The following is a 26,596-nucleotide window of genomic DNA, read 5'->3' as shown; positions in this document are numbered from 1 at the left end:
GTATATATGTCCTCATACACCCGCTTATATCAGGTGACAGTTAGATAAGGTATATTGTGTATATATGTTTTCATACACCCGCTTATGTCAGGTGACAGTTAGGTAAGGTATATTGTGTATATATTTCCTCATATACCCGCTTATGTCAGGTGACAGTTAGGTAAGGTATAAAGTGTATATATGTTTTCATACACCCGCTTATGTCAGGTGACAGTTAGATAAGGTATATTGTGTATATATGTCCTCATACACCCGCTTATGTCAGGTAGAGTTAGGTAAGGTATATTGTGTATATATGTGCTCATACACCTGCTTATGTCAGGTGACAGTTAGGTAAGGTATATTGTGTATATATGTCCTCATACACCCGCTTATGTCAGGTGACAGTTAGGTAAGGTATATTGTGTATATATGTCCTCATACACCCGCTTATGTCAGGTGACAGTTAGGCAAGGTATATTGTGTATATATGTGCTCATACACCCGCTTATGTCAGGTGACAGTTAGGTAAGGTATATTGTGTATATATGTCCTCATACACCCACTTATATCAGGTGACAGTTAGGTAAGGTATATTGTGTATATATTTCCTCATACACCAGCTTATGTCAGGTGACAGTTAGGTAAGGTATATTGAGTATATATGTCCTCATATACCCGCTTATGTCAGGTGACAGTTAGGTAAGGTATATATGTCCTCATACACCCGCTTATATCAGGTGACAGTTAGGTAAGGTATATTGTGTATATATGTCCTCATACACCGGCTTATGTCAGGTGACAGTTAGGTAAGGTATAATATGTATATATGTCTAATACACCCGCTTACTTCAGGTGATAGTTAGGTAAGGTATATTGTGTATATATTTCCTCATACACCCGCTTATATCAGGTGACAGTTAGGTAAGGTATATTGTGTATATATTTCCTCATACACCCACTTATGTCAGGTGACAGTTAGGTAAGGTATATTGTGTATATATGTCCACATATACCCGCTTATGTCAGGTGACAGTTAGGCAAGGTATATATGTCCTCATACACCCGCTTATGTCAGGTGACAGTTAGGTAAGGTATATTATGTATATATGTCCTCATACACCTGCTTATGTCAGGTACAGTTAGGTAAGGTATATTGTGTATATATGTCCTCATACACCCGCTTATGTCAGGTGACAGTTAGGTAAGGTATATTGTGTATATATGTCCTCATACACCCGCTTATGTCAGGTGACAGTTAGGTAAGGTATATTGTGTATATATGTCCTCATACACCCGCTTATATCAGATGACAGTTAGGTAAGGTATATATGTCCTCATACACCCGCTTATATCAGGTGACAGTTAGGTAAGGTATATTGTGTATATATGTCCTCATACACCCGCTTATGTCAGGTGACAGTTAGGTAAGGTATATATGTCCTCATACACCCGCTTATATCAGGTGACAGTTAGGTAAGATATATTGTGTATATATGTCCTCATACACCCGCTTATGTCAGGTGACAGTTAGGTAAGGTATATTATGTATATATGTCCTCATACACCTGCTTATGTCAGGTACAGTTAGGTAAGGTATATTGTGTATATATGTGCTCATACACCCGCTTATGTCAGGTGACAGTTAGGTAAGATATATTGTGTATATATGTCCTCATACACCCGCTTATGTCAGGTGACAGTTAGGTAAGGTATACTGTGTATATATGTCCTCATACACCCGCTTATGTCAGGTGACAGTTAGGGTACGTATATTGTGTATATATGTCCTCATACACCCGCTTATGTCAGGTGACAGTTAGGTAAGGTATATTGTGTATATATGTCCTCATACACCCGCTTATGTCAGGAGACAGTTAGGTAAGGTATATTGTGTATATATTTCCTCATACACCCGCTTATGTCAGGTGACAGTTAGGTAAGGTATATATGTCTAATACACCCGTTTATGTCAGGTGATAGTTAGGTAAGGTATATTGTGTATATATGTCCTCATACACCCGCTTATGTCAGGTGACAGTTAGGTAAGGTATATATGTCCTCATACACCCGCTTATGTCAGGTGACAGTTAGGTAAGGTATATTGTGTATATATGTCCTCATACACCCGCTTATGTCAGGTGACAGTTAGGTAAGGTATATTGTGTATATATGTCCTCATACACCCGCTTATGTCAGGTGACAGTTAGGTAAGGTATATATGTCCTCATACACCCGCTTATGTCAGGTGACAGTTAGGTAAGGTATATTGTGCATATATGTCCTCATACACCCGCTTATGTCAGGTGACAGTTAGGTAAGGTATAATGTGTATATATGTCCTTATACACCCGCTTATGTCAGGTGACAGTTAGGTAAGGTATATTGTGTATATATGTCCTCATACACCCACTTATATCAGGTGACAGTTAGGTAAGGTATATTGTGTATACATATCCTCATACACCCGCTTATATCAGGTGACAGTTAGGTAAGGTATATTGTGTATATATTTCCTCATACACCCGCTTATGTCAGGTGACAGTTAGGTAAGGTATAATATGTATATATGTCTAATACACCCGCTTATGTCAGGTGATAGTTAGGTAAGGTATATTGTGTATATATGTCCTCATACACCCGCTTATGTCAGGTGACAGTTAGGTAAGGTATATATGTCCTCATACACCCGCTTATGTCAGGTGACAGTTAGGTAAGGTATATTGTGTATATATGTCCTCATACACCCGCTTATGTCAGGTGACAGTTAGGTAAGGTATATATGTCCTCATACACCCGCTTATGTCAGGTGACAGTTAGGTAAGGTATATTGTGTATATATGTCCTCATACACCCGCTTATATCAGGTGACAGTTAGGTAAGGTATATTGTGTATATATGTTTTCATACACCCGCTTAAGTCAGGTGACAGTTAGGTAAGGTATATTGTGTATATATTTCCTCATACACCCGCTTATATCAGGTAACAGTTAGGTAAGGTATATTGTGTATATATGTCATCATACACCCGCTTATATCAGGTGACAGTTAGGTAAGGTATATTGTGTATATATTTCCTCATACACCCGCTTATATCAGGTGACAGTTAGGTAAGGTATATTGTGTATATATGTGCTCATACACCTGCTTATGTCAGGTGACAGTTAGGTAAGGTATATTGTGTATATATGTGCTCATACACCCGCTTATGTCAGGTGACAGTTAGGTAAGGTATATTGTGTATATATGTGCTCATACACCTGCTTATGTCAGGTGACAGTTAGGTAAGGTATATTGTGTATATATGTGCTCATACACCCGCTTATGTCAGGTGACAGTTAGGCAAGGTATATTGTGTATATATGTGCTCATACACCCGCTTATGTCAGGTGACAGTTAGTTAAGGTATATTGTGTATATATGTCCTCATACACCGGCTTATATCCGGTGACAGTTAGGTAAGGTATATTGTGTATATATGTCCTCATATACCCGCTTATGTCAGGTGACAGTTAGGTAAGGTATATTGTGTATATATGTCCTCATACACCCGCTAATGTCAGGTGACAGTTAGGTAAGGTATATTGTGTATATATGTCCTCATACACCCGCTTATATCAGGTGATAGTTAGGTAAGGTATATATGTGCTCATATACCCGCTTATGTCAGGTGACAGTTTGGGAAGGTATATTGTGTATATATGTCCTCATACACCCGCTTATGTCAGGTGACAGTTAGGTAAGGTATATTGTGTATATATGTCCTCATACACCCGCTTATGTCAGGTGACAGTTAGGTAAGGAATATTGTGTATATATGTCCTCATACACCAGCTTATGTCAGGTGACAGTTAGGTAAGGTATATATGTCCTCATACACCCGCTAATGTCAGGTGACAGGTATGGTAAATTGTGTATATATGTCCTCATACACCCGCTTATATCAGGTGACAGTAAGGTAAGGTATATTGTGTATATATGTCCTCATACACCCGCTTATGTCAGGTGACAGTTAGGTAAGGTATATTGTGTATATATATCCTCATACACCCGCTTATGTCAGGTGACAGTTAGGTAAGGAATATTGTGTATATATGTCCTCATACACCCGCTTATGTCAGGTGACAGTTAGGTAAGGTATATTGTGTATATATGTCCTCATACACCCGCTTATGTCAGGTGACAGTTAGGTAAGGTATATTGTGTATATATGTCCTCATACACCCGCTTATGTCAGGTGTCAGTTAGGTAAGGTATATTGTGTATATATGTCCTCATACACCCGCTTATGTCAGGTGACAGTTAGGTAAGGTATATATGTCCTCATACACCCGCTTATGTCAGGTGACAGTTAGGTAAGGTATATTGTGTATATATGTCCTCATACACCCGCTTATGTCAGGTGACAGTTAGGTAAGGTATATATGTCCTCATATACCCGCTTATGTCAGGTGACAGTTAGGTAAGGTATATTGTGTATATATGTCCTCATACACCCGCTTATATCAGGTAACAGTTAGGTAAGGTATATTGTGTATACATATCCTCATACACCCGCTTATATCAGGTGACAGTTAGGTAAGGTATATTGTGTATATATTTCCTCATACACCCGCTTATGTCAGGTGACAGTTAGGTAAGGTATAATATGTATATATGTCTAATACACCCGCTTATGTCAGGTGATAGTTAGGTAAGGTATATTGTGTATATATGTCCTCATACACCCGCTTATGTCAGGTGACAGTTAGGTAAGGTATATATGTCCTCATACACCCGCTTATGTCAGGTGACAGTTAGGTAAGGTATATTGTGTATATATGTCCTCATACACCCGCTTATGTCAGGTGACAGTTAGGTAAGGTATATTGTGTATATATGTCATCATACACCCGCTTATATCAGGTGACAGTTAGGTAAGGTATATTGTGTATATATTTCCTCATACACCCGCTTATGTCAGGTGACAGTTAGGTAAGGTATATTGTGTATATATGTCATCATACACCCGCTTATGTCAGGTACAGTTAGGTAAGGTATATTTTGTATATATGTCCTCATACACCCGCTTATATCAGGTGACAGTTAGGTAAGGTATATTGTGTATATATGTTCTCATATACCCGCTTATGTCAGGTGACAGTTAGGTAAGGTATATATGTCCTCATATACCCGCTTATGTCAGGTGACAGTTAGGTAAGGTATATATGTGCTCATATACCCGCTTATGTCAGGTGACAGTTAGGTAAGGTATATTGTGTATATATGTCCTCATACACCCGCTTATGTCAGGTGACAGTTAGGTAAGGTATATTGTGTATATATGTCCTCATACACCCGCTTATGTCAGGTGACAGTTAGGTAAGGTATATTGTGTATATATGTCCTCATACACCCGCTTATATCAGGTGACAGTTAAGTAAGGTATAAAGTGTATATATGTCCTCATACACCTGCTTATGTCAGGTGACAGTTAGGTAAGGTATATTGTGTATATATGTGCTCATACACCCGCTTATGTCAGGTGACAGTTAGGTAAGGTATATTGTGTATATATGTCCTCATACACCCGCTTATGTCAGGTGACAGTTAGGTAAGGTATATATGTCCTCATACACCCGCTTATGTCAGGTACAGTTAGGTAAGGTATATTGTGTATATATGTCCTCATATACCCGCTTATCTCAGGTGACAGTTAGGTAAGGTATATTGTGTATATATGTCCTCATACACCCGCTTTTGTCAGGTGACAGTTAGGTATGGTATATTGTGTATATATGTCCTCATACACCCGCTTATGTCAGGTACAGTTAGGTAAGGTATATTGTGTATATATGTGCTGATACACCCACTTATCTCAGGTGACAGTTAGGTAAGGTATATTGTGTATATATGTGCTCATACACCCGCTTATGTCAGGTGACAGTTAGTTAAGGTATATTATGTATATATGTCCTCATATACCCGCTTATGTCAGGTACAGTTAGGTAAGGTATATTGTGTATATATGTGCTCATACACCCGCTTATGTCAGGTGACAGTTAGGTAAGATATATTGTGTATATATGTCCTCATACACCCGCTTATATCAGGTGACAGTTAGGTAAGGTATATTGTGTATATATTTCCTCATACACCAGCTTATGTCAGGTGACAGTTAGGTAAGGTATATTGTGTATATATGTCCTCATACACCCGCTTATGTCAGGTGACAGTTAGGGAAGGTATATTGTGTATACATGTCCTCATACACCCGCTTATGTCAGGTGACAGTTAGGTAAGGTATATTGTGTATATATTTCCTCATACACCCGCTTATATCAGGTGACAGTTAGGTAAGGTATAATATGTATATATGTCTAATACACCCGCTTATGTCAGGTGACAGTTAGGTAAGGTATATTGTGTATATATGTCCTCATACACCAGCTTATGTCAGGTGACAGTTAAGTAAGGTATATTGTGTATATATGTCCTCATACACCCGCTTATGTCAGGTGACAGTTAGGGAAGGTATATTGTGTATACATGTCCTCATACACCCGCTTATGTCAGGTGACAGTTAGGTAAGGTATATTGTGTATATATTTCCTCATACACCCGCTTATATCAGGTGACAGTTAGGTAAGGTATAATATGTATATATGTCTAATACACCCGCTTATGTCAGGTGATAGTTAGGTAAGGTATATTGTGTATATATGTCCTCATACACCCGCTTATATCAGGTGACAGTTAGGTAAGGTATAATATGTATATATGTCTAATACACCCGCTTATGTCAGGTGACAGTTAGGTAAGGTATATTGTGTATATATGTACTCATACACCCGCTTATGTCAGGTGACAGTTAGGTAAGGTATATATGTCCTCATACACCCGCTTATGTCAGGTGACAGTTAGGTAAGGTATATATGTCCTCATACACCCGCTTATGTCAGGTGACAGTTAGGTAAGGTATATTGTGTATATATGTCCTCATACACCCGCTTATGTCAGTTGACAGTTAGGTAAGGTATATTGTGTATATATGTCCTCATACACCGGCTTATGTCAGGTGACAGTTAGGTAAGGTATATTGTGTATATATGTCCTCATACACCCGCTTATGTCAGGTGACAGTTAGGTAAGGTATATATGTCCTCATACACCCGCTTATGTCAGGTGACAGTTAGGTAAGGTATATTGTGTATATATGTTTTCATACACCCGCTTATGTCAGGTGACAGTTAGGTAAGGTATATTGTGTATATATTTCCTCATACACCCGCTTATGTCAGGTGACAGTTAGGTAAGGTATATTGTGTATATATGTCCTCATACACCCGCTTATATCAGGTGACAGTTAGGTAAGGTATATTGTGTATATATGTTTTCATACACCCGCTTATGTCAGGTGACAGTTAGGTAAGGTATATTGTGTATATATATGTCCTCATACACCCGCTTATGTCAGGTGACAGTTAGGTAAGGTATATATGTCCTCATACACCCGCTTATATCAGGTAACAGTTAGGTAAGGTATATTGTGTATATATGTCATCATACACCCGCTTATATCAGGTGACAGTTAGGTAAGGTATATTGTGTATATATGTCCTCATACACCGGCTTATGTCAGGTGACAGTTAGGTAAGGTATATTGTGTATATATGTCTAATACACCCGCTTATGTCAGGTGATAGTTAGGTAAGTTATATTGTGTATATATGTCTAATACACCCGCTTATGTCAGGTGATAGTTAGGTAAGGCATATTTTGTATATATGTCCTCATACACCCGCTTATATCAGGTGACAGTTAGGTAAGGTATATTGTGTATATATGTCCTCATACACCCGCTTATGTCAGGTGACAGTTAGGTAAGGTATATTGTGTATATATGTGCTCATACAACCGCTTATGTCAGGTGACAGTTAGGTAAGGTATATTGTGTATATATGTCCTCATACACCCACTTATATCAGGTGACAGTTAGGTAAGGTATATTGTGTATATATGTCTAATACACCCGCTTATGTCAGGTGATAGTTAGGTAAGGTATATTGTGTATATATTTCCTCATACACCCGCTTATGTCAGGTGACAGTTAGGTAAGGTATATTTTGTATATATGTCCTCATACACCCGCTTATGTAAGGTGACAGTTAGGTAAGGTATATTGTGTATATATGTCCTCATACACCCGCTTATGTCAGGTGACAGTTAGGTAAGGTATATTGTGTATATATGTCCTCATACACCCGCTTATGTCAGGTGACAGTTAGGTAAGGTATATTGTGTATATATGTCCTCATACACCCGCTTATGTCAGGTGACAGTTAGGTAAGGTATATTGTGTATATATGTCCTCATACACCCGCTTATGTCAGGTACAGTTAGGTAAGGTATATTGTGTATATATGTCCTCATACACCCGCTTATGTCAGGTACAGTTAGGTAAGGTATATTGTGTATATATTTCCTCATACACCCGCTTATGTCAGGTGACAGTTAGGCAAGGTATATATGTCCTCATACACCCGCTTATGTCAGGTGATAGTTAGGTAAGGTATATGGTGTATATATTTCCTCATACACCCGCTTATGTCAGGTGACAGTTAGGTAAGGTATATTTTGTATATATGTCCTCATATACCCGCTTATGTAAGGTGACAGTTAGGTAAGGTATATATGTCCTCATACACCCGCTTATATCAGGTGACAGTTAGGTAAGGTATATTGTGTATATATGTTCTCATATACCCGCTTATGTCAGGTGACAGTTAGGTAAGGTATATATGTCCTCATATACCCGCTTATGTCAGGTGACAGTTAGGTAAGGTATATTGTGTATATATGTCCTCATACACCCGCTTATGTCAGGTGACAGTTAGGTAAGGTATATTGTGTATATATGTCCTCATACACCCGCTTATGTCAGGTGACAGTTAGGTAAGGTATATTGTGTATATATGTCCTCATACACCCGCTTATATCAGGTGACAGTTAGGTAAGGTATATTGTGTATATATGTCCTCATATACCCGCTTATCTCAGGTGACAGTTAGGCAAGGTATATATGTCCTCATACACCCGCTTATGTCAGGTACAGTTAGGAAAGGTATATTGTGTATATATGTCCTCATATACCCGCTTATCTCAGGTGACAGTTAGGCAAGGTATATATGTCCTCATATACCCGCTTATCTCAGGTGACAGTTAGGTAAGGTATATTGTGTATATATGTCCTCATACACTGGCTTATGTCAGGTGACAGTTAGGTAAGGTATATTGTGCATATATGTCCACATATACCCGCTTATGTCAGGTGACAGTTAGGTAAGGTATAATATGTATATATGTCCTCATACACCCGCTTATATCAGGTGACAGTTAGGTAAGGTATATTGTGTATATATTTCCTCATACACCAGCTTATGTCTTGTGACAGTTAGGTAAGGTATATTGTGTATATATGTTCTCATATACCCGCTTATGTCAGGTGACAGTTAGGTAAGGTATATTGTGTATATATTTCCTCATACACCCGCTTATGTCAGGTGACAGTTAGGTAAGGTATATATACCCTCATACACCCGCTTATGTCAGGTGACAGTTAGGGAAGGTATATTGTGTATATATGTCCTCATACACCCGCTTATGTCAGGTGACAGTTAGGTAAGGTATATTGTGTATATATGTCCTCATACACCCCCTTATGTCAGGTGACAGTTAGGTAAGATATATTGTGTATATATGTCCTCATACACCCGCTTATGTCAGGTGACAGTTAGGTAAGGTATATTGTGTATATATGTCCTCATACACCCGCTTATGTCAGGTGACAGTTAGGTAAGGTATATTGTGTATATATGTCCTCATACACCCGCTTATGTCAGGTGACAGTTAGGTAAGGTATATTTTGTATATATGTCCTCATATACCCGCTTATGTAAGGTGACAGTTAGGTAAGGTATATATGTCCTCATACACCCGCTTATATCAGGTGACAGTTAGGTAAGGTATATTGTGTATATATGTTCTCATATACCCGCTTATGTCAGGTGACAGTTAGGTAAGGTATATATGTCCTCATATACCTGCTTATGTCAGGTGACAGTTAGGTAAGGTATATTGTGTATATATGTCCTCATACACCCGCTTATGTCAGGTGACAGTTAGGTAAGGTATATTGTGTATATATGTCCTCATACACCCGCTTATGTCAGGTGACAGTTAGGTAAGGTATATTGTGTATATATGTCCTCATACACCCGCTTATGTCAGGTGACAGTTAGGTAAGGTATATATGTCCTCATACACCCGCTTATGTCAGGTACAGTTAGGTAAGGTATATTGTGTATATATGTCCTCATATACCCGCTTATCTCAGGTGACAGTTAGGCAAGGTATATTGTGTATATATGTCCTCATACACCCGCTTATGTCAGGTACAGTTAGGAAAGGTATATTGTGTATATATGTGCTGATACACCCGCTTATCTCAGGTGACAGTTAGGTAAGGTATATTGTGTATATATGTCCTCATACACCGGTTTATATCAGGTGACAGTTAGGTAAGATATATTGTGTATATATGTTCTCATACACCCGCTTATGTCAGGTGACAGTTAGGTAAGGTATATTGTGTATATATGTCCTCATACACCCGCTTATGTCAGGTGACAGTTAGGTAAGGTATATTGTGTATATATGTCCTCATACACCCGCTTATGTCAGGTGACAGTTAGGGAAGGTATATTGTGTATATATGTCCTCATACACCCGCTTATGTCAGGTGACAGTTAGGTAAGGTATATTGTGTATATATGTCCTCATACACCCGCTTATATCAGGTGACAGTTAGATAAGGTATATTATGTATATATGTGCTCATACACCCGCTTATGTCAGATGACAGTTAGGTAAGGTATATTATGTATATATGTCCTCATACACCCGCTTATATCAGGTGACAGTTAGGTAAGGTATATTGTGTATATATGTTCTCATACACCCGCTTATGTCAGGTGACAGTTAGGTAAGGTATATATGTGCTCATACACCCGCTTATGTCAGGTGACAGTTAGGTAAGATATATTGTGTATATATGTCCTCATACACCCGCTTATGTCAGGTGACAGTTAGGTAAGGTATATTGTGTATATATGTCCTCATACACCCGCTTATGTCAGGTGACAGTTAGGGAAGGTATATTGTGTATATATGTCCTCATACACCCGCTTATGTCAGGTGACAGTTAGGTAAGGTATATTGTGTATATATTTCCTCATACACCCGCTTATGTCAGGTGACAGTTAGGTAAGGTATATATACCCTCATACACCCGCTTATGTCAGGTGACAGTTAGGGAAGGTATATTGTGTATATATGTCCTCATACACCCGCTTATGTCAGGTGACAGTTAGGTAAGGTATATTGTGTATATATGTCCTCATACACCCCCTTATGTCAGGTGACAGTTAGGTAAGATATATTGTGTATATATGTCCTCATACACCCGCTTATGTCAGGTGACAGTTAGGTAAGGTATATTGTGTATATATGTCCTCATACACCCCCTTATGTCAGGTGACAGTTAGGTAAGGTATATTGTGTATATATGTCCTCATACACCCGCTTATGTCAGGTGACAGTTAGGTAAGGTATATTGTGTATATATGTCCTCATACACCCCCTTATGTCAGGTGATAGTTAGGTAAGGTATATTGTGTATATATGTGCTCATACACCCGCTTATGTCAGGTGATAGTTAGGTAAGGTATATTGTGTATATATGTCCTCATACACCCCCTTATGTCAGGTGATAGTTAGGTAAGGTATATTGTGTATATATGTGCTCATACACCCGCTTATGTCAGGTGATAGTTAGGTAAGGTATATTGTGTATATATGTCCTCATACACCCGCTTATGTCAGGTGATAGTTAGGTAAGGTATATTGTGTATATATGTCCTCATACACCCGCTTATGTCAGGTGACAGTTAGGTAAGGTATATTGTGTATATATGTCCTCATACACCCGCTTATGTCAGGTGACAGTTAGGTAAGGTATATTGTGTATATATGTCCTCATACACCCGCTTATGTCAGGTGACAGTTAGGTAAGGTATATTGTGTATATATGTCCTCATACACCCCCTTATGTCAGGTGATAGTTAGGTAAGGTATATTGTGTATATATGTGCTCATACACCCGCTTATGTCAGGTGATAGTTAGGTAAGGTATATTGTGTATATATGTCCTCATACACCCCCTTATGTCAGGTGATAGTTAGGTAAGGTATATTGTGTATATATGTGCTCATACACCCGCTTATGTCAGGTGATAGTTAGGTAAGGTATATTGTGTATATATGTCCTCATACACCCGCTTATGTCAGGTGATAGTTAGGTAAGGTATATTGTGTATATATGTCCTCATACACCCGCTTATGTCAGGTGATAGTTAGGTAAGGTATATTGTGTATATATGTCCTCATACACCCGCTTATGTCAGGTGACAGTTAGGTAAGGTATATTGTGTATATATGTCCTCATACACCCGCTTATGTCAGGTGACAGTTAGGTAAGGTATATTGTGTATATATGTCCTCATACACCCGCTTATGTCAGGTGACAGTTAGGTAAGGTATATTGTGTATATATGTCCTCATACACCCGCTTATATCAGATGACAGTTAGGTAAGGTATAATGTGTATATATATCCTCATACACCCGCTTATGTCAGGTGACAGTTAGGTAAGATATATTGTGTATATATGTCCTCATACACCCGCTTATGTCAGGTGATAGTTAGGTAAGGTATATTGTGTATATATGTCCTCATACACCCGCTTATGTCAGGTGACAGTTAGGTAAGGTATATTGTGTATATATGTCCTCATACACCCGCTTATGTCAGGTGACAGTTAGGTAAGGTATATTGTGTATATATGTCCTCATACACCCGCTTATATCAGATGACAGTTAGGTAAGGTATATTGTGTATATATGTCCTCATACACCCGCTTATGTCAGGTGACAGTTAGGTAAGGTATATTGTGTATATATGTCCTCATACACCCGCTTATGTCAGGTGACAGTTAGGTAAGGTATATTGTGTATATATGTGCTGATACACCCGCTTATCTCAGGTGACAGTTAGGTAAGGTATATTGTGTATATATGTCCTCATACACCCGCTTATATCAGGTGACAGTTAGGTAAGGTATATTGTGTATATATGTCCTCATACACCCGCTTATGTCAGGTGACAGTTAGGCAAGGTATATATGTCCTCATACACCCGCTTATGTCAGGTACAGTTAGGAAAGGTATATTGTGTATATATGTCCTCATACACCGGCTTATATCAGGTGACAGTTAGGTAAGGTATATTGTGTATATATGTTCTCATACACCCGCTTATGTCAGGTGACAGTTAGGTATGGTATATTGTGTATATATGTCCTCATACACCCGCTTATGTCAGGTGACAGTTAGGTAAGGTATATTGTGTATATATGTCCTCATACACCCGCTTATGTCAGGTGACAGTTAGGTAAGGTATAATGTGTATATATGTGCTCATACACCCGCTTATGTCAGGTGACAGTTAGGTAAGGTATAATGTGTATATATGTCCTCATACACCCGCTTATGTCAGGTGACAGTTAGGTAAGGTATAATGTGTATATATGTCCTCATACACCCGCTTATGTCAGGTGACAGTTAGGTAAGGTATATTGTGTATATATGTCTAATACACCCGCTTATGTCAGGTGACAGTTAGGTAAGGTATAATGTGTATATATGTCTAATACACCCGCTTATGTCAGGTGACAGTTAGGTAAGGTATATTGTGTATATATGTCCTCATACACCCGCTTATATCAGGTGACAGTTAGGTAAGGTATATTGTGTATATATGTCCTCATACACCCGCTTATGTCAGGTGACAGTTAGGTAAGGTATATTGTGTATATATGTCCTCATACACCCGCTTATGTCAGGTGACAGTTAGGTAAGGTATAATGTGTATATATGTCCTCATACACCCGCTTATGTCAGGTGACAGTTAGGTAAGGTATATTGTGTATATATTTCCTCATACACCCGCTTATGTCAGGTGACAGTTAGGTAAGGTATATTGTGTATATATGTCCTCATACACCCGCTTATGTCAGGTGACAGTTAGGTAAGGTATATTGTGTATATATGTACTCATACACCCGCTTATGTCAGGTGACAGTTAGGTAAGGTATATTGTGTATATATGTCCTCATACACCCGCTTATGTCAGGTGACAGTTAGGTAAGGTATATTGTGTATATATGTCCTCATACACCCGCTTATGTCAGGTGACAGTTAGGTAAGGTATATTGTGTATATATGTCCTCATACACCCGCTTATGTCAGGTGACAGTTAGGTAAGGTATAATATGTATATATGTCCTCATACACCCGTTTATGTCAGGTGACAGTTAGGTAAGGTATATTGTGTATATATGTCCTCATACACCCGCTTATGTCAGGTGACAGTTAGGTAAGGTATATTGTGTATATATGTCCTCATACACCCGCTTATGTCAGGTGACAGTTAGGTAAGGTATATTGTGTATATATGTCCTCATACACCCGCTTATGTCAGGTGACAGTTAGGTAAGGTATAATATGTATATATGTCCTCATACACCCGTTTATGTCAGGTGACAGTTAGGTAAGGTATATTGTGTATATATGTCCTCATACACCCGCTTATGTCAGGTGACAGTTAGGTAAGGTATATTGTGTATATATGTCCTCATACACCCGCTTATATCAGGTGACAGTTAGGTAAGGTATATTGTGTATATATGTCCTCATACACCCGCTTATGTCAGGTGACAGTTAGGTAAGATATATTGTGTATATATGTCCTCATACACTCGCTTATATCAGGTGACAGTTAGGTAAGGTATATTGTGTATATATGTCCTCATACACCCGCTTATGTCAGGTGACAGTTAGGTAAGGTATATTGTGTATATATTTCCTCATACACCCGCTTATGTCAGGTGACAGTTAGGTAAGGTATATTGTGTATATATGTCCTCATACACCCGCTTATGTCAGGTGACAGTTAGGTAAGGTATATTGTGTATATATGTCCTCATACACCCGCTTATGTCAGGTGACAGTTAGGTAAGGTATATTGTGTATATATGTCCTCATACACCCGTTTATGTCAGGTGACAGTTAGGTAAGGTATATTGTGTATATATGTCCTCATACACCCGCTTATGTCAGGTGACAGTTAGATAAGGTATATATGTCCTCATACACCCGCTTATGTCAGGTGACAGTTAGGTAAGGTATATTGTGTATATATGTCCTCATACACCCGCTTATGTCAGGTGACAGTTAGGTAAAGTATATTCTATATAACATCCAAAAAAGTATATAATCAAATACCTTTTCAGTTTCCAGTATTTTGTTCTCAAACACATTAGCGATGCAGCTTCGGACCACTTCCAGCCGGCGGGCACTGTTGAAGACGGAACTGGATTTGTCCACTATGGAAACTGTCAAGAGAAACAGATACAGACCATTATCCTTCCATATAAAGGCGTCTTGCGATCAGCTTTATAGAGCCGCGGTGTGGAATACATTGGTGCTATATGAATAATACCAGCTCAGTGAGAGGACCATATATGTGTCTGTGGAGCCGGATCCGATGCTCAGTCTCCCTGGGGCCTGTTAGTGCGGCGGGAGATGATGATACTGGATCAGAACCTCTATATACCCCTGTCTATACCTTCTAGTATCCTACCTATAAACCTCTAAGGATGACGCTAATTTGCGTGCGCAGTCATCCAGTAAATAAAGACTTAAGACCTGTAATCTGTGGTTCCAAAGCACAAGTATTATTCAGGTAAAAGTACAGTCAGTTACACGCTATTGATACAGACACAATTGGGTCTGTATAATTCCTTTGCGCCAAAGTACAGTATACATACGCAGCGCTTCCGGACCAGATTTTAGTCATCAGCAAGAAACCCCTCGTCTATCAGCATTCAGCACGAAGACTAAGAAGCCAGTGTTGGATCACACATATTTATACCCCCCAGAAATAGACAACACAATAGAGAAGTTTGTTGCTGATGCCATTGGTCCTCAAGGGGGAAGCATCTGTTACAGAGCGTTTAACAGGCTGATTGAAATAGACTCAACCCAGCCTCCAACAACTGGGGGTCTCTGCCCTCCCGCCCCATGCAACATCCTAACAGTTATTTATATCATATACATTTTGTTGTTTGAAGTCTCTGCGGTCCATATCTCGAGAATGCATGATGCAATCTCCCCACCGATATCACCGGAATACTGTGGAAAGAGTAAGTATCAGTACAAAACCAAACACGGCTTACTTATCATGAATAATACCTTAGTTACCAAACAATCTTTATTTCATAGCATTTGTACTAAATGAACAACTTAAATCTTATACCTTAAAGCTTATGGAACCTTGTATGTGAATATGTAATGTGTGAGTATACGGGGTTTGATATAAAGACGCTAGTTAACTGGGGACAGATTGCGTGCGCATTTAGCTAATAAAACAGTGTTTTCATACAAGGTCTTATGCATTCGCTAATATGCGATTAGTTACCAGCGCAATTGTGCGTATTACTGTGTGTATGAAAAATGGTGCACTTAAATCTCACTTACTATGTGAACACCTAGCAGTGTGGAATGCTGAGCCATATAGTTCCACATGCCCCCCCCCTCTCTCAGCAGCCCCCACCTTTCCCAGGCTCTAAAGAAAAGTCGTTTGCTCTCTCAGACTCTTGTGTGAATGCAAATGTGTTACCTCAAGCTGTGAAGCTGGGGCCATCCTGTCTGGATGTGGGGCTAAAACCTGTTTAGGATTCAGACAAATCCAATTGTGTAGATCAATGCCTGGATTATATTACAATTGCCACAATTTAACTTGTCTGCATACAGGGATTCCCAATTTGTATGTAAAAACACTGTTTATTCTATTTACTTTTTCTCAAGAAGCTGTTCTTTCAGTTGACCTTGGTAGATTATCAAAAACATTGCCATTTGTACTTACCTTGTGAGTTGTAACTTAAAATGGCGCTGGTCGCAAAATGGCGTCTTGTAGATTCTTGTTTCTAAAATGGAGTCTAGCTGCCATTCGCAAGATGGCGTCGTGCACGCTTCAATTTTAAACTGATCTTGTCTCAGCCAATTATCCAGCTTCGACAATGAACACACAACACAGGACAATACCGGTCATCTGCCGACTACGTCCACCAATATGTACACGGTTATCCAATAATTCTGCCATGTATTGTCATTTTTGAGGGGTCTCATACCTTCCTTGCAATATCACGCTGTGTGGGGGTCAGATAAAAGGAACATAAATATAGCAATAGCGGATCTTGGGGTATAAATTGCTTCATTTAATGAAGCAATAAAAAGTCGCCTTAAACTTCGCTAAAAACTTTACAGGTAGGACAAAAATTTTTTTAAAAAGTGAACCTTAATACATTTTCAATTTTCTATTGTTATTCAGCGCCTGGTTTCTTTTTGGTTTATAATTATGTTTTATACGCATTTGCACAAAGTATATGGAGTTGGAAATTGCCTTTGCAGAACACCAAAGTTACTATATGAAGGATTGGAAAGTAATGTTAGCGGAACAAAATACTGATGTCCATCAGCGCAGACTGCCCTCACACATCTCACACTAGTATTTCATCATTACAACATGTTTTCTCACACGGGCCCAGGAGGGGACACGGGCCCAGGAGGGGACACGGGCCCAGGAGGGGACACGGGCCCAGGAGGGGACACGGGCCCAGGAGGGGACACGGGCCCAGGAGGGGACACGGGCCCAGGAGGAGACAGGGGCCCAGGAGGAGACAGGGGCCCAGGAGGAGACAGGGGCCCAGGAGGAGACAGGGGCCCAGGAGGAGACAGGGGCCCAGGAGGAGACACGGGCCCAGGAGGAGACACGGGCCCAGGAGGAGACACGGGCCCAGGAGGAGACACGGGCCCAGGAGGAGACACGGGCCCAGGAGGAGATTTTTTGCACCAAGAAGTGATATTAAAACCTCTAGTCTACACCTTAACGCAGCTCGCAGTAGCGGTGCGAGGGATCACTTTAAGATGTTCCAGGGAACACTAGACAGAGGTCACCATAGTGTAAGTCACTGGCAGCATACTTATGGACTGGTTCTCTATATTTATAGAAACAACTGAAACATTCCATTAAGACAGATTTCTTCGTTGCAAATTACAGGTCTGTTAATATTCCACCATCCCGACCAAACATGCAGAACAGATATCATGTTGTGTTACAATCTGCAAATTCGCAAATGGTTCTCATTTCATCTTCAATGAAAGCAAATTATGCAAAGAAGGAAAACACCAGTATTGCAGTATTATAGCTCCATCTGCATTGTGCAATGCTACTAACATTGTGCCTCACCTGTATAACAGCACTGAGGCATCGTTTTAATGCTTCCGACACATATTGGGTCAGTGATAAATGGTGCACAAGGATCAGAATCCTCACCACGCTATGTGGCTACAAACAACACTAGGATGACTGGAGGATGCTCACAGTTGGGTTTACTTTACAAACTAGAGGAACATAGAGAGTCCATGGACAAGTCTTGTGCCATCACAGAATGAGAGAGATAGCAGTGCACATGCTGATAGGTGCACCTTTGTGTGAGTGAGAGAGTAGTGAACATGCTGATAGGTGCACCTGTGTGTTAGTGAGATAGTAGTGCACATGCTGATAGGTGCACCTGTGCGTGAGTGAGATAGTAGTGCACATGCTGATAGGTGCACCTGTGCGTGAGTGAGATAGTAGTGCACATGCTGATAGGTGCACATGTGTGTGAGTGAGATAGTAGTGCACATGCTGATAGGTGCACCTGTGCGTGAGTGAGATAGTAGTGCACATGCTGATAGGTGCACATGTGTGTGAGTGAGATAGTAGTGCACATGCTGATAGGTGCACCTGTGTGTGAGTGAGATAGTAGTGCACATGCTGATAGGTGCACCATTGTGTGAGAGAGATAGTAGTGCACATGCTGATAGGTGCACCTGTGTGTGAGTGAGATAGTAGTGCACATGCTGATAGGTGCACATGTGTGTGAGTGAGATAGTAGTGCACATGCTGATAGGTGCACCTGTGTGTGAGTGAGATAGTAGTGCACATGCTGATAGGTGCACCATTGTGTGAGAGAGATAGTAGTGCACATGCTGATAGGTGCACCTGTGTGTTAGTGAGATAGTAGTGCACATGCTGATAGGTGCACCTGTGTGTGAGTGAGACAGTAGTGCACATGCTGATAGGTGCACCTGTGTGTGAGTGAGATAGTAGTGCACATGCTGATAGGTGCACCTGTGTGTGAGTGAGATAGTAGTGCACATGCTGATAGGTGCACCTGTGTGTGAGTGAGATAGTAGTGCACATGCTGATAGGTGCACCTGTGTGTGAGTGAGATAGTAGTGCACATGCTGACAGGTGCACCTGTGTGTGAGTGAGATAGTAGTGCACATGCTGATAGGTGCACCTGTGTGTGAGTGAGATAGTAGTGCACATGCTGATAGGTGCACCTGTGTGTGAGTGAGATAGTAGTGCACATGCTGATAGGTGCACCTGTGTGAGTGAGAGTAGTGCACATGCTGATAGGTGTATATGTGTGAGAGTGAGATAGTAGTGCACATGCTGATAGGTGTATATGTGTGTGAGTGAGATAGTAGTGCACATGCTGATAGGTGCACCTGTGTGTGAGTGAGATAGTAGTGCACATGCTGATAGGTGCACCTTTGTGTGAGTGAGATAGTAGTGCACATGCTGATAGGTGCACCTGTGTGTGATTGAGATAGTAGTGCACATGCTGATAGGTGCACCTGTGTGTGAGTGAGATAGTAGTGCACATGCTGATAGGTGCACCTGTGTGTGAGTGAGATAGTAGTGCACATGCTGATAGGTGCACCTGTGTGTGAGTGAGATAGTAGTGCACATGCTGATAGGTGCACCTGTGTGTGAGTGAGATAGTAGTGCACATGCTGATAGGTGCACCTGTGTGTGAGTGAGATAGTAGTGCACATGCCGATAGGTGTATATGTGTGTTAGTGAGATAGTAGTGCACATGCTGATAGGTGTATATGTGTGTTAGTGAGATAGTAGTGCACATGCTGATAGGTGCACCTGTGTGTTAGTGAGATAGTAGTGCACATGCCGATAGGTGCCCCTGTGTGTTAGTGAGATAGTAGTTCACATGCCGATAAGTGCACCTGTGTGTTAGTGAGATAGTAGTTCACATGCCGATAAGTGCACCTGTGTGTTAGTGAGATAGTAGTGCACATGCCGATAGGTGCACCTGTGTGTTACTGAGATAGTAGTTCACATGCCGATAGGTGCACCTGGGATAATATTGCACCTGCAGAGAGGTGAACCTGAGTGTACTGTACCATCTGACAGGTTGGGTATGATATCCTGGCGTTCAGAATACCGTTGGTCACAATGCCAGCTCCGGAATCCCGACAGTCAAAATCCCAATGCATGTTGGTGAGTATTCTAACCCTAACCCACCCCTCCTAAACGTCCCCGTTGGCAGCCCAACCCTATCCCTCCTCCTTGTGCATAACCCTAACAGTCATTGTTGGGATTCTGGAGCCAGTATGTTGATTTTTGATGTGCAGATGACCATTACTGATACACTGGAAAGTGTAACATTACATACACAGACTGCTGCAATAATTAGTAATTGTGCTGTTCTCCTCAGTAGCCACTGGCCTAATGGTGGTGAAATAATAATATTAATAATGATAAAAAATTATACAGAAGGCAAACATAGGTTAACAAATGCTGATCTCTGCTGTGCGCACAAATGATTCAGTGATATATTTTATATTGGCAGTGAAAGGGTGACTTAGTCACAGATGGATATAATTATATATTTATGGCTCCCGAGGTCTCTATTTGAAAATATTGTCAATGATGCCTGTAAAAATCAGCAAGAAGTGTAACCACAGACCTCAGCCATAAAACATAGGAAATCCCCAGAGTTTGGTCCTGAATGTAAGTGCTGAGTAACTGTGCAATGGCCGCATGTAAGTGCTGAGTAACTGTGCAATGGCCTCATGTTAGTGCTGAGTAACTGTGCAATGGCCGCATGTAAGTGCTGAGTAACTGTGCAATGGCCGCATGTAAGTGCTGAGTAACTGTGCAATGGCCGCGTGTTAGTGCTGAGTAACTGTGCAATGGCCGCGTGTTAGTGCTGAGTAACTGTGCAATGGCCGCATGTAAGTGCTGAGTAACTGTGCAATGGCCGCATGTACGTACTGAGTAACTGTGCAATGGCCGCATGTAAGTGCTGAGTAACTGTGCAATGGCCGCATGTTAGTGCTGAGTAACTGTGCAATGGCCGCATGTAAGTGCTGAGTAACTGTGCAATGTTGCATGTAAGTGCTGAGTAACTGTGCAATGGCCGCATGTACGTGCTGAGTAACTGTGCAATGGCCGCATGTAAGTGCTGAGTAACTGTGCAACGGCCGCATGTATGTGCTGAGTAACTGTGCAATGGCCGCATGTAAGTGCTGAGTAACTGTACAATGTTGCATGTAAGTGCTGAGTAACTGTGCAATGGCCGCATGTAAGTGCTGAGTAACTGTTCAATGCTGCATGTAAGTGCTGAGTAACTGTGCAATGGCCGCATGTAAGTGCTGAGTAACTGTGCAATGGCCGCATGTAAGTGCTGAGTAACTGCGCAATGGCCGCATGTAAGTGCTGAGTAACTGCGCAATGGCCGCATGTAAGTGCTGAGTAACTGTGCAATGCTGCATGTAAGTGCTGAGTAACTGTGCAATGGCCGCATGTAAGTGCTGAGTAACTGTGCAATGGCCGCATGTAAGTGCTGAGTAACTGTGCAATGTTGCATGTAAGTGCTGAGTAACTGTGCAATGGCCGCATGAAAGTGCTGAGTAGCTGTGGAATGTAAGTGCTGAGTAACTGTGCAATGGCCGCATGTAAGTGCTGAGTAACTGTGCAATGGCCGCATGTAAGTGCTGAGTAACTGTGCAATGGCCGCATGTAAGTGCTGAGTAACTGTGCAATGGCCACATGTAAGTGCTGAGTAACTGTGCAATGTTGCATGTAAGTGCTGAGTAACTGTGCAATGGCTGCATGTAAGTGCTGAGTAACTGTGCAATGGCTGCATGTAAGTGCTGAGTAACTGTGCAATGGCCGCATGTAAGTGCTGAGTAACTGTGCAATGGCCACATGTAAGTGCTGAGTAACTGTGCAATGGCCGCATGTAAGTGCTGAGTAACTGTGCAATGGCCGCATGTTAGTGCTGAGTAACTGTGCAATGCTGCATGTAAGTGCTGAGTAACTGTGCAATGTTGCATGTAAGTGCTGAGTAACTGTGCAATGGCCGCATGTTAGTGCTGAGTAACTGTGCAATGCTGCATGTAAGTGCTGAGTAACTGTGCAATGGCCGTATGTAAGTGCTGAGTAACTGTGCAATGGCCGCATGTTAGTGTTGAGTAACTGTGCAATGTTGCATGTAAGTGCTGAGTAACTGTGCAATGCTGCATGTTAGTGCTGAGTAACTGTGCAATGCTGCATGTAAGTGCTGAGTAACTGTGCAATGGCCGTATGTAAGTGCTGAGTAACTGTGCAATGGCCGCATGTTAGTGTTGAGTAACTGTGCAATGGCCGCATGTTAGTGCTGAGTAACTGTGCAATGCTGCATGTAAGTGCTGAGTAACTGTGCAATGCTGCATGTAAGTGCTGAGTAACTGTGCAATGGCCTCATGTTAGTGCTGAGTAACTGTACAATGCTGCATGTAAGTGCTGAGTAACTGTGCAATGGCTGCATGTAAGTGCTGAGTAACTGTGCAATGGCCTCATGTTAGTGCTGAGTAACTGTGCAATGCTGCATGTAAGTGCTGAGTAACTGTGCAATGGCCGCATGTAAGTGCTGAGTAACTGTGCAATGGCCGCATGTAAGTGCTGAGTAACTGTGCAATGGCCGCATGTAAGTGCTGAGTAACTGTGCAATGCTGCATGTAAGTGCTGAGTAACTGTGCAATGGCCGCATGTAAGTGCTGAGTAACTGTGCAATGCTGCATGTAAGTGCTGAGTAACTGTGCAATGGCCGCATGCAGGGAGGGAGCTGTAGTATTGTGGGTGACTGAAATGTGTAAGAACCAGGAATATGCATCCTGGGACGTTGGAACTGTTCAACTTCAATTCAAGGGGTTTGTAGTTTATAGATAAAGAGTTTTATCCTGGCACTTTCTCTGTCCTATTGGTGTATATTAACAGTATCACTTACTCCCCAGTAATGTAGTTATAAATGGGAAGATATCCAAGTCACAGTGTATACTGCTGTACAGTGTTCTCGGCTTATGGCAGAATATAGACACTCACCATAATGACAAAGTAAGATGTTGGACAATCTCTGCGTGGAGCCAGATGCGCAGTTGTGTCCACAATGTGTAAGGGAGCGTGTTATAAGCTGCACATTAGGCTGGGGGATAGAGCGATCTCTACGTGTAGTCACTGTACAGTCACTCAGCAGATGTAATCACAATGTGTAAGGGAGCGTGTTATAAGCTGCACATTAGGCTGAGGGATAGAGCGATCTCTACGTGTAGCCATTGTACAGTCACTCAGCAGATGTGATAACAATCTGTAAGGGAGCGTGTTGTAAGCTTGCACATTAGGCTGAGGGATAGAGCAATCTCTGCGTGTAGCCATTGTACAGTCACTCAGCAGATGTGATCACAATCTGTAAGGGAGCGTGTTGTAAGCTTGCACATTAGGCTGAGGGATAGAGCAATCTCTGCACGTAGCCATTAATCAGTCACTCAGCAGATGTGATCACAATGTGTAAGGGAGCGTGTTGTAAGCTTGCACATTAGGCTGAGGGATAGAGCGATCTCTACGTGTAGTCACTGTACAGTCACTCAGCAGATGTGATCACAATGTGTAAGGGAGCGTGTTATAAGCTGCACATTAGGCTGCGGGATAGAGCGATCTCTACGTGTAGCCATTGTACAGTCTCAGCAGATGTGATCACGATGTGTAAGGGAGCGTGTTGTAAGCTTGCACATTAGGCTGAGGGTTAGAGCGATCTCTGCGTGTAGCCATTGTACAGTCACTCAGCAGATGTGATCACAATGTGTAAGGGAGCGTGTTGTAAGCTTGCACATTAGGCTGAGGGTTAGAGCGATCTCTGCGTGTAGCCATTGTACAGTCACTCAGCAGATGTGATCACAATGTGTAAGGGAGCGTGTTGTATACTTGCACATTAGGCTGAGGGATAGAGCGATCTCTACGTGTAGCCATTGTACAGTCACTCAGCAGATGTGATCACAATGTGTAAGGGAGCGTGTTGTATTCTTGCACATTAGGCTGAGGGATAGAGCGATCTCTACGTGTAGCCATTGTACAGTCAGTCAGCAGATGTGATCACAATGTGTAAGGGAGCGTGTTGTAAGCTTGCACATTAGGCTGAGGGATAGAGCGATCTCTGCATGTAGCCATTGTACAGTCAGTCAGCAGATGTGATCACAATGTGTAAGGGAGCGTGTTGTAAGCTTGCACATTAGGCTGAGGGATAGAGCGATCTCTACGTGTAGCCATTGTACAGTCACTCAGCAGATGTGATCACAATGTGGAAGGGAGAGTCTTGTAAACTTGCACATTAGGCTGAGGGATAGAGCGATCTATGCGTGTAGCCATTAATCATTCAGCAGATGTGATCACAATCTGTAAGGGAGCGTGTTGTAAGCTTGCACATTAGACTGAGGGATAGAGCGATCTATGTGTGTAGCCATTGTACAGTCAATCAGCAGATGTGATAATGTTCTAAGGGAGCGTGTTGAAAGCTTGCACATTAGGCTGAGGGATAGAGCGATCTATGTGTGTAGCCATTAATCATTCAGCAGATGTGATCACAATGTATAAGGGAGCGTGTTGTAAGCTTGCACATTAGGCTGAGGGATAGAGCGATCTCTACGTGTAGCCATTGTACAGTCACTCAGCAAATGTGATCACAATGTGCAAGGGAGCGTGTTGTAAGCTTGCACATTAGGCTGAGGGATAGAGCGATCTCTGCATGTAGCCATTGTATAGTCACTCAGCAGATGTAATCACAATGTGTAAGGGAGCGTGTTGTAAGCTGCAAATTAGGCTGAGGGATAGAGCAATCTCTGCATGTAGCCATTGTACAGTCACTCAGCAGATGTGATCACAATGTGTAAGGGAGCGTGTTGTATACTTGCACATTAGGCTTAGGGATAGAGCGATCTCTACGTGTAGCCATTGTACAGTCACTCAGCAGATGTGATAACAATCTGTAAGGGAGCGTGTTGTAAGCTTGCACATTAGGCTGAGGGATAGAGCGATCTCTACGTGTAGCCATTGTACAGTCACTCAGCAAATGTAATCACAATGTGTAAGGGAGCGTGTTGTAAGCTGCAAATTAGGCTGAGGGATAGAGCAATCTCTGCATGTAGCCATTGTACAGTCACTCAGCAGATGTGATCACAATGTGTAAGGGAGCGTGTTGTATACTTGCACATTAGGCTTAGGGATAGAGCAATCTCTGCATGTAGCCATTGTACAGTCACTCAGCAGATGTGATCACAATGTGTAAGGGAGCGTGATAAAAGATTGCACATTAGGCTGAGGGATAGAGCGATCTCTGCATGTAGCCATTGTACAGTCAATCAGCAGATGTGATCACAATGTGTAAGGGAGCATGATAAAAGATTGCACATTAGGCTGAGGGATAGAGCGATCTATGCGTGTAGCCATTAATCACTCAGCAGATGTGATCACAATGTGTAAGGGAGCGTGTTGTAAGCTTGCACATTAGGCTGAGGGATGTTTGTATTACAATATATTGCATAAAACATCCATGTTTGTATTATATTGCATAAAACATCCATGTTTGTATTTTATTGCATAAAACATCCATTTTTGTATTACAGTATATTGCATAAAACATCCGTGTTTGTATTATATTGAATAAAATATCCATGTTTGTATTATATTGCATAAAACATCCGTGTTTGTATTACAGTATATTGCATAATATATCCATGTTTGTATTACAGTATATTGCATAAAACATCCATGTTTGTATTTTATTGCATAAAACATCCATGTTTGTATTATATTGCATAAAACATCCATGTTTGTATTATATTGCATAAAACATTAATGTTTGTTGTCACACGCCGGCCTGGAGACCCCAGAATCAGACCCCGTCGCTTACCTGTGCGGGCGCTGACCCGCGCTGTCTTCCGGCTCCCGCGCTGTACGCTCCTTCCTCTTCTCCCAAGGCAGTCTCCGCTGTTGTCCTCTGGAGGGTCCCGCTGCTGTGCTGCTCCCACGCCGGCTCCTGCTCACCGCTGGTCCCCGCTGACTACCTCCAGGAAGCGCTGTCCTCCGGTCCATGGGCGCGGCCATCTTGGATTGCCCATGTGACCCCACTACCACCAATGAGGAGCCTTCTCCTTCTCTCTCAGCCTGTCAGCTCCCAGTGTCCACTATAAAAGGATCCCCAATGCTCACACAAGTTGCCAGTGCAACTAGTTTCTTAG

The 26,596-nt window shown here is 41.5% G+C and overlaps 1 protein-coding gene across 2 annotated transcripts in view; it reads right to left on the bottom strand.

Annotated features, from left to right (window-relative positions):
• Positions 1 to 26,596, bottom strand: part of SBF2 (SET binding factor 2) — an 805,041-nt gene that overhangs the window by 299,466 nt on the left and 478,979 nt on the right. For both annotated transcript variants that reach the window (XM_088476083.1, XM_088476084.1), the window contains exon 15: positions 15,419 to 15,528. In XM_088476083.1, the coding sequence (XP_088332209.1) occupies positions 15,419 to 15,528 (110 nt within the window). The remainder of the gene's footprint in view (positions 1 to 15,418; positions 15,529 to 26,596) is intronic.

The sequence above is a fragment of the Taudactylus pleione genome, unplaced genomic scaffold (assembly GCF_031769625.1).
Source record: "Taudactylus pleione unplaced genomic scaffold, aTauple2 ptg000182l, whole genome shotgun sequence".
Classification (NCBI taxonomy): Eukaryota; Metazoa; Chordata; class Amphibia; order Anura; family Myobatrachidae; genus Taudactylus; species Taudactylus pleione.
Note: the sequence above shows the minus strand (reverse complement) of the source record. Positions and strands in the feature narration are given on the sequence as shown.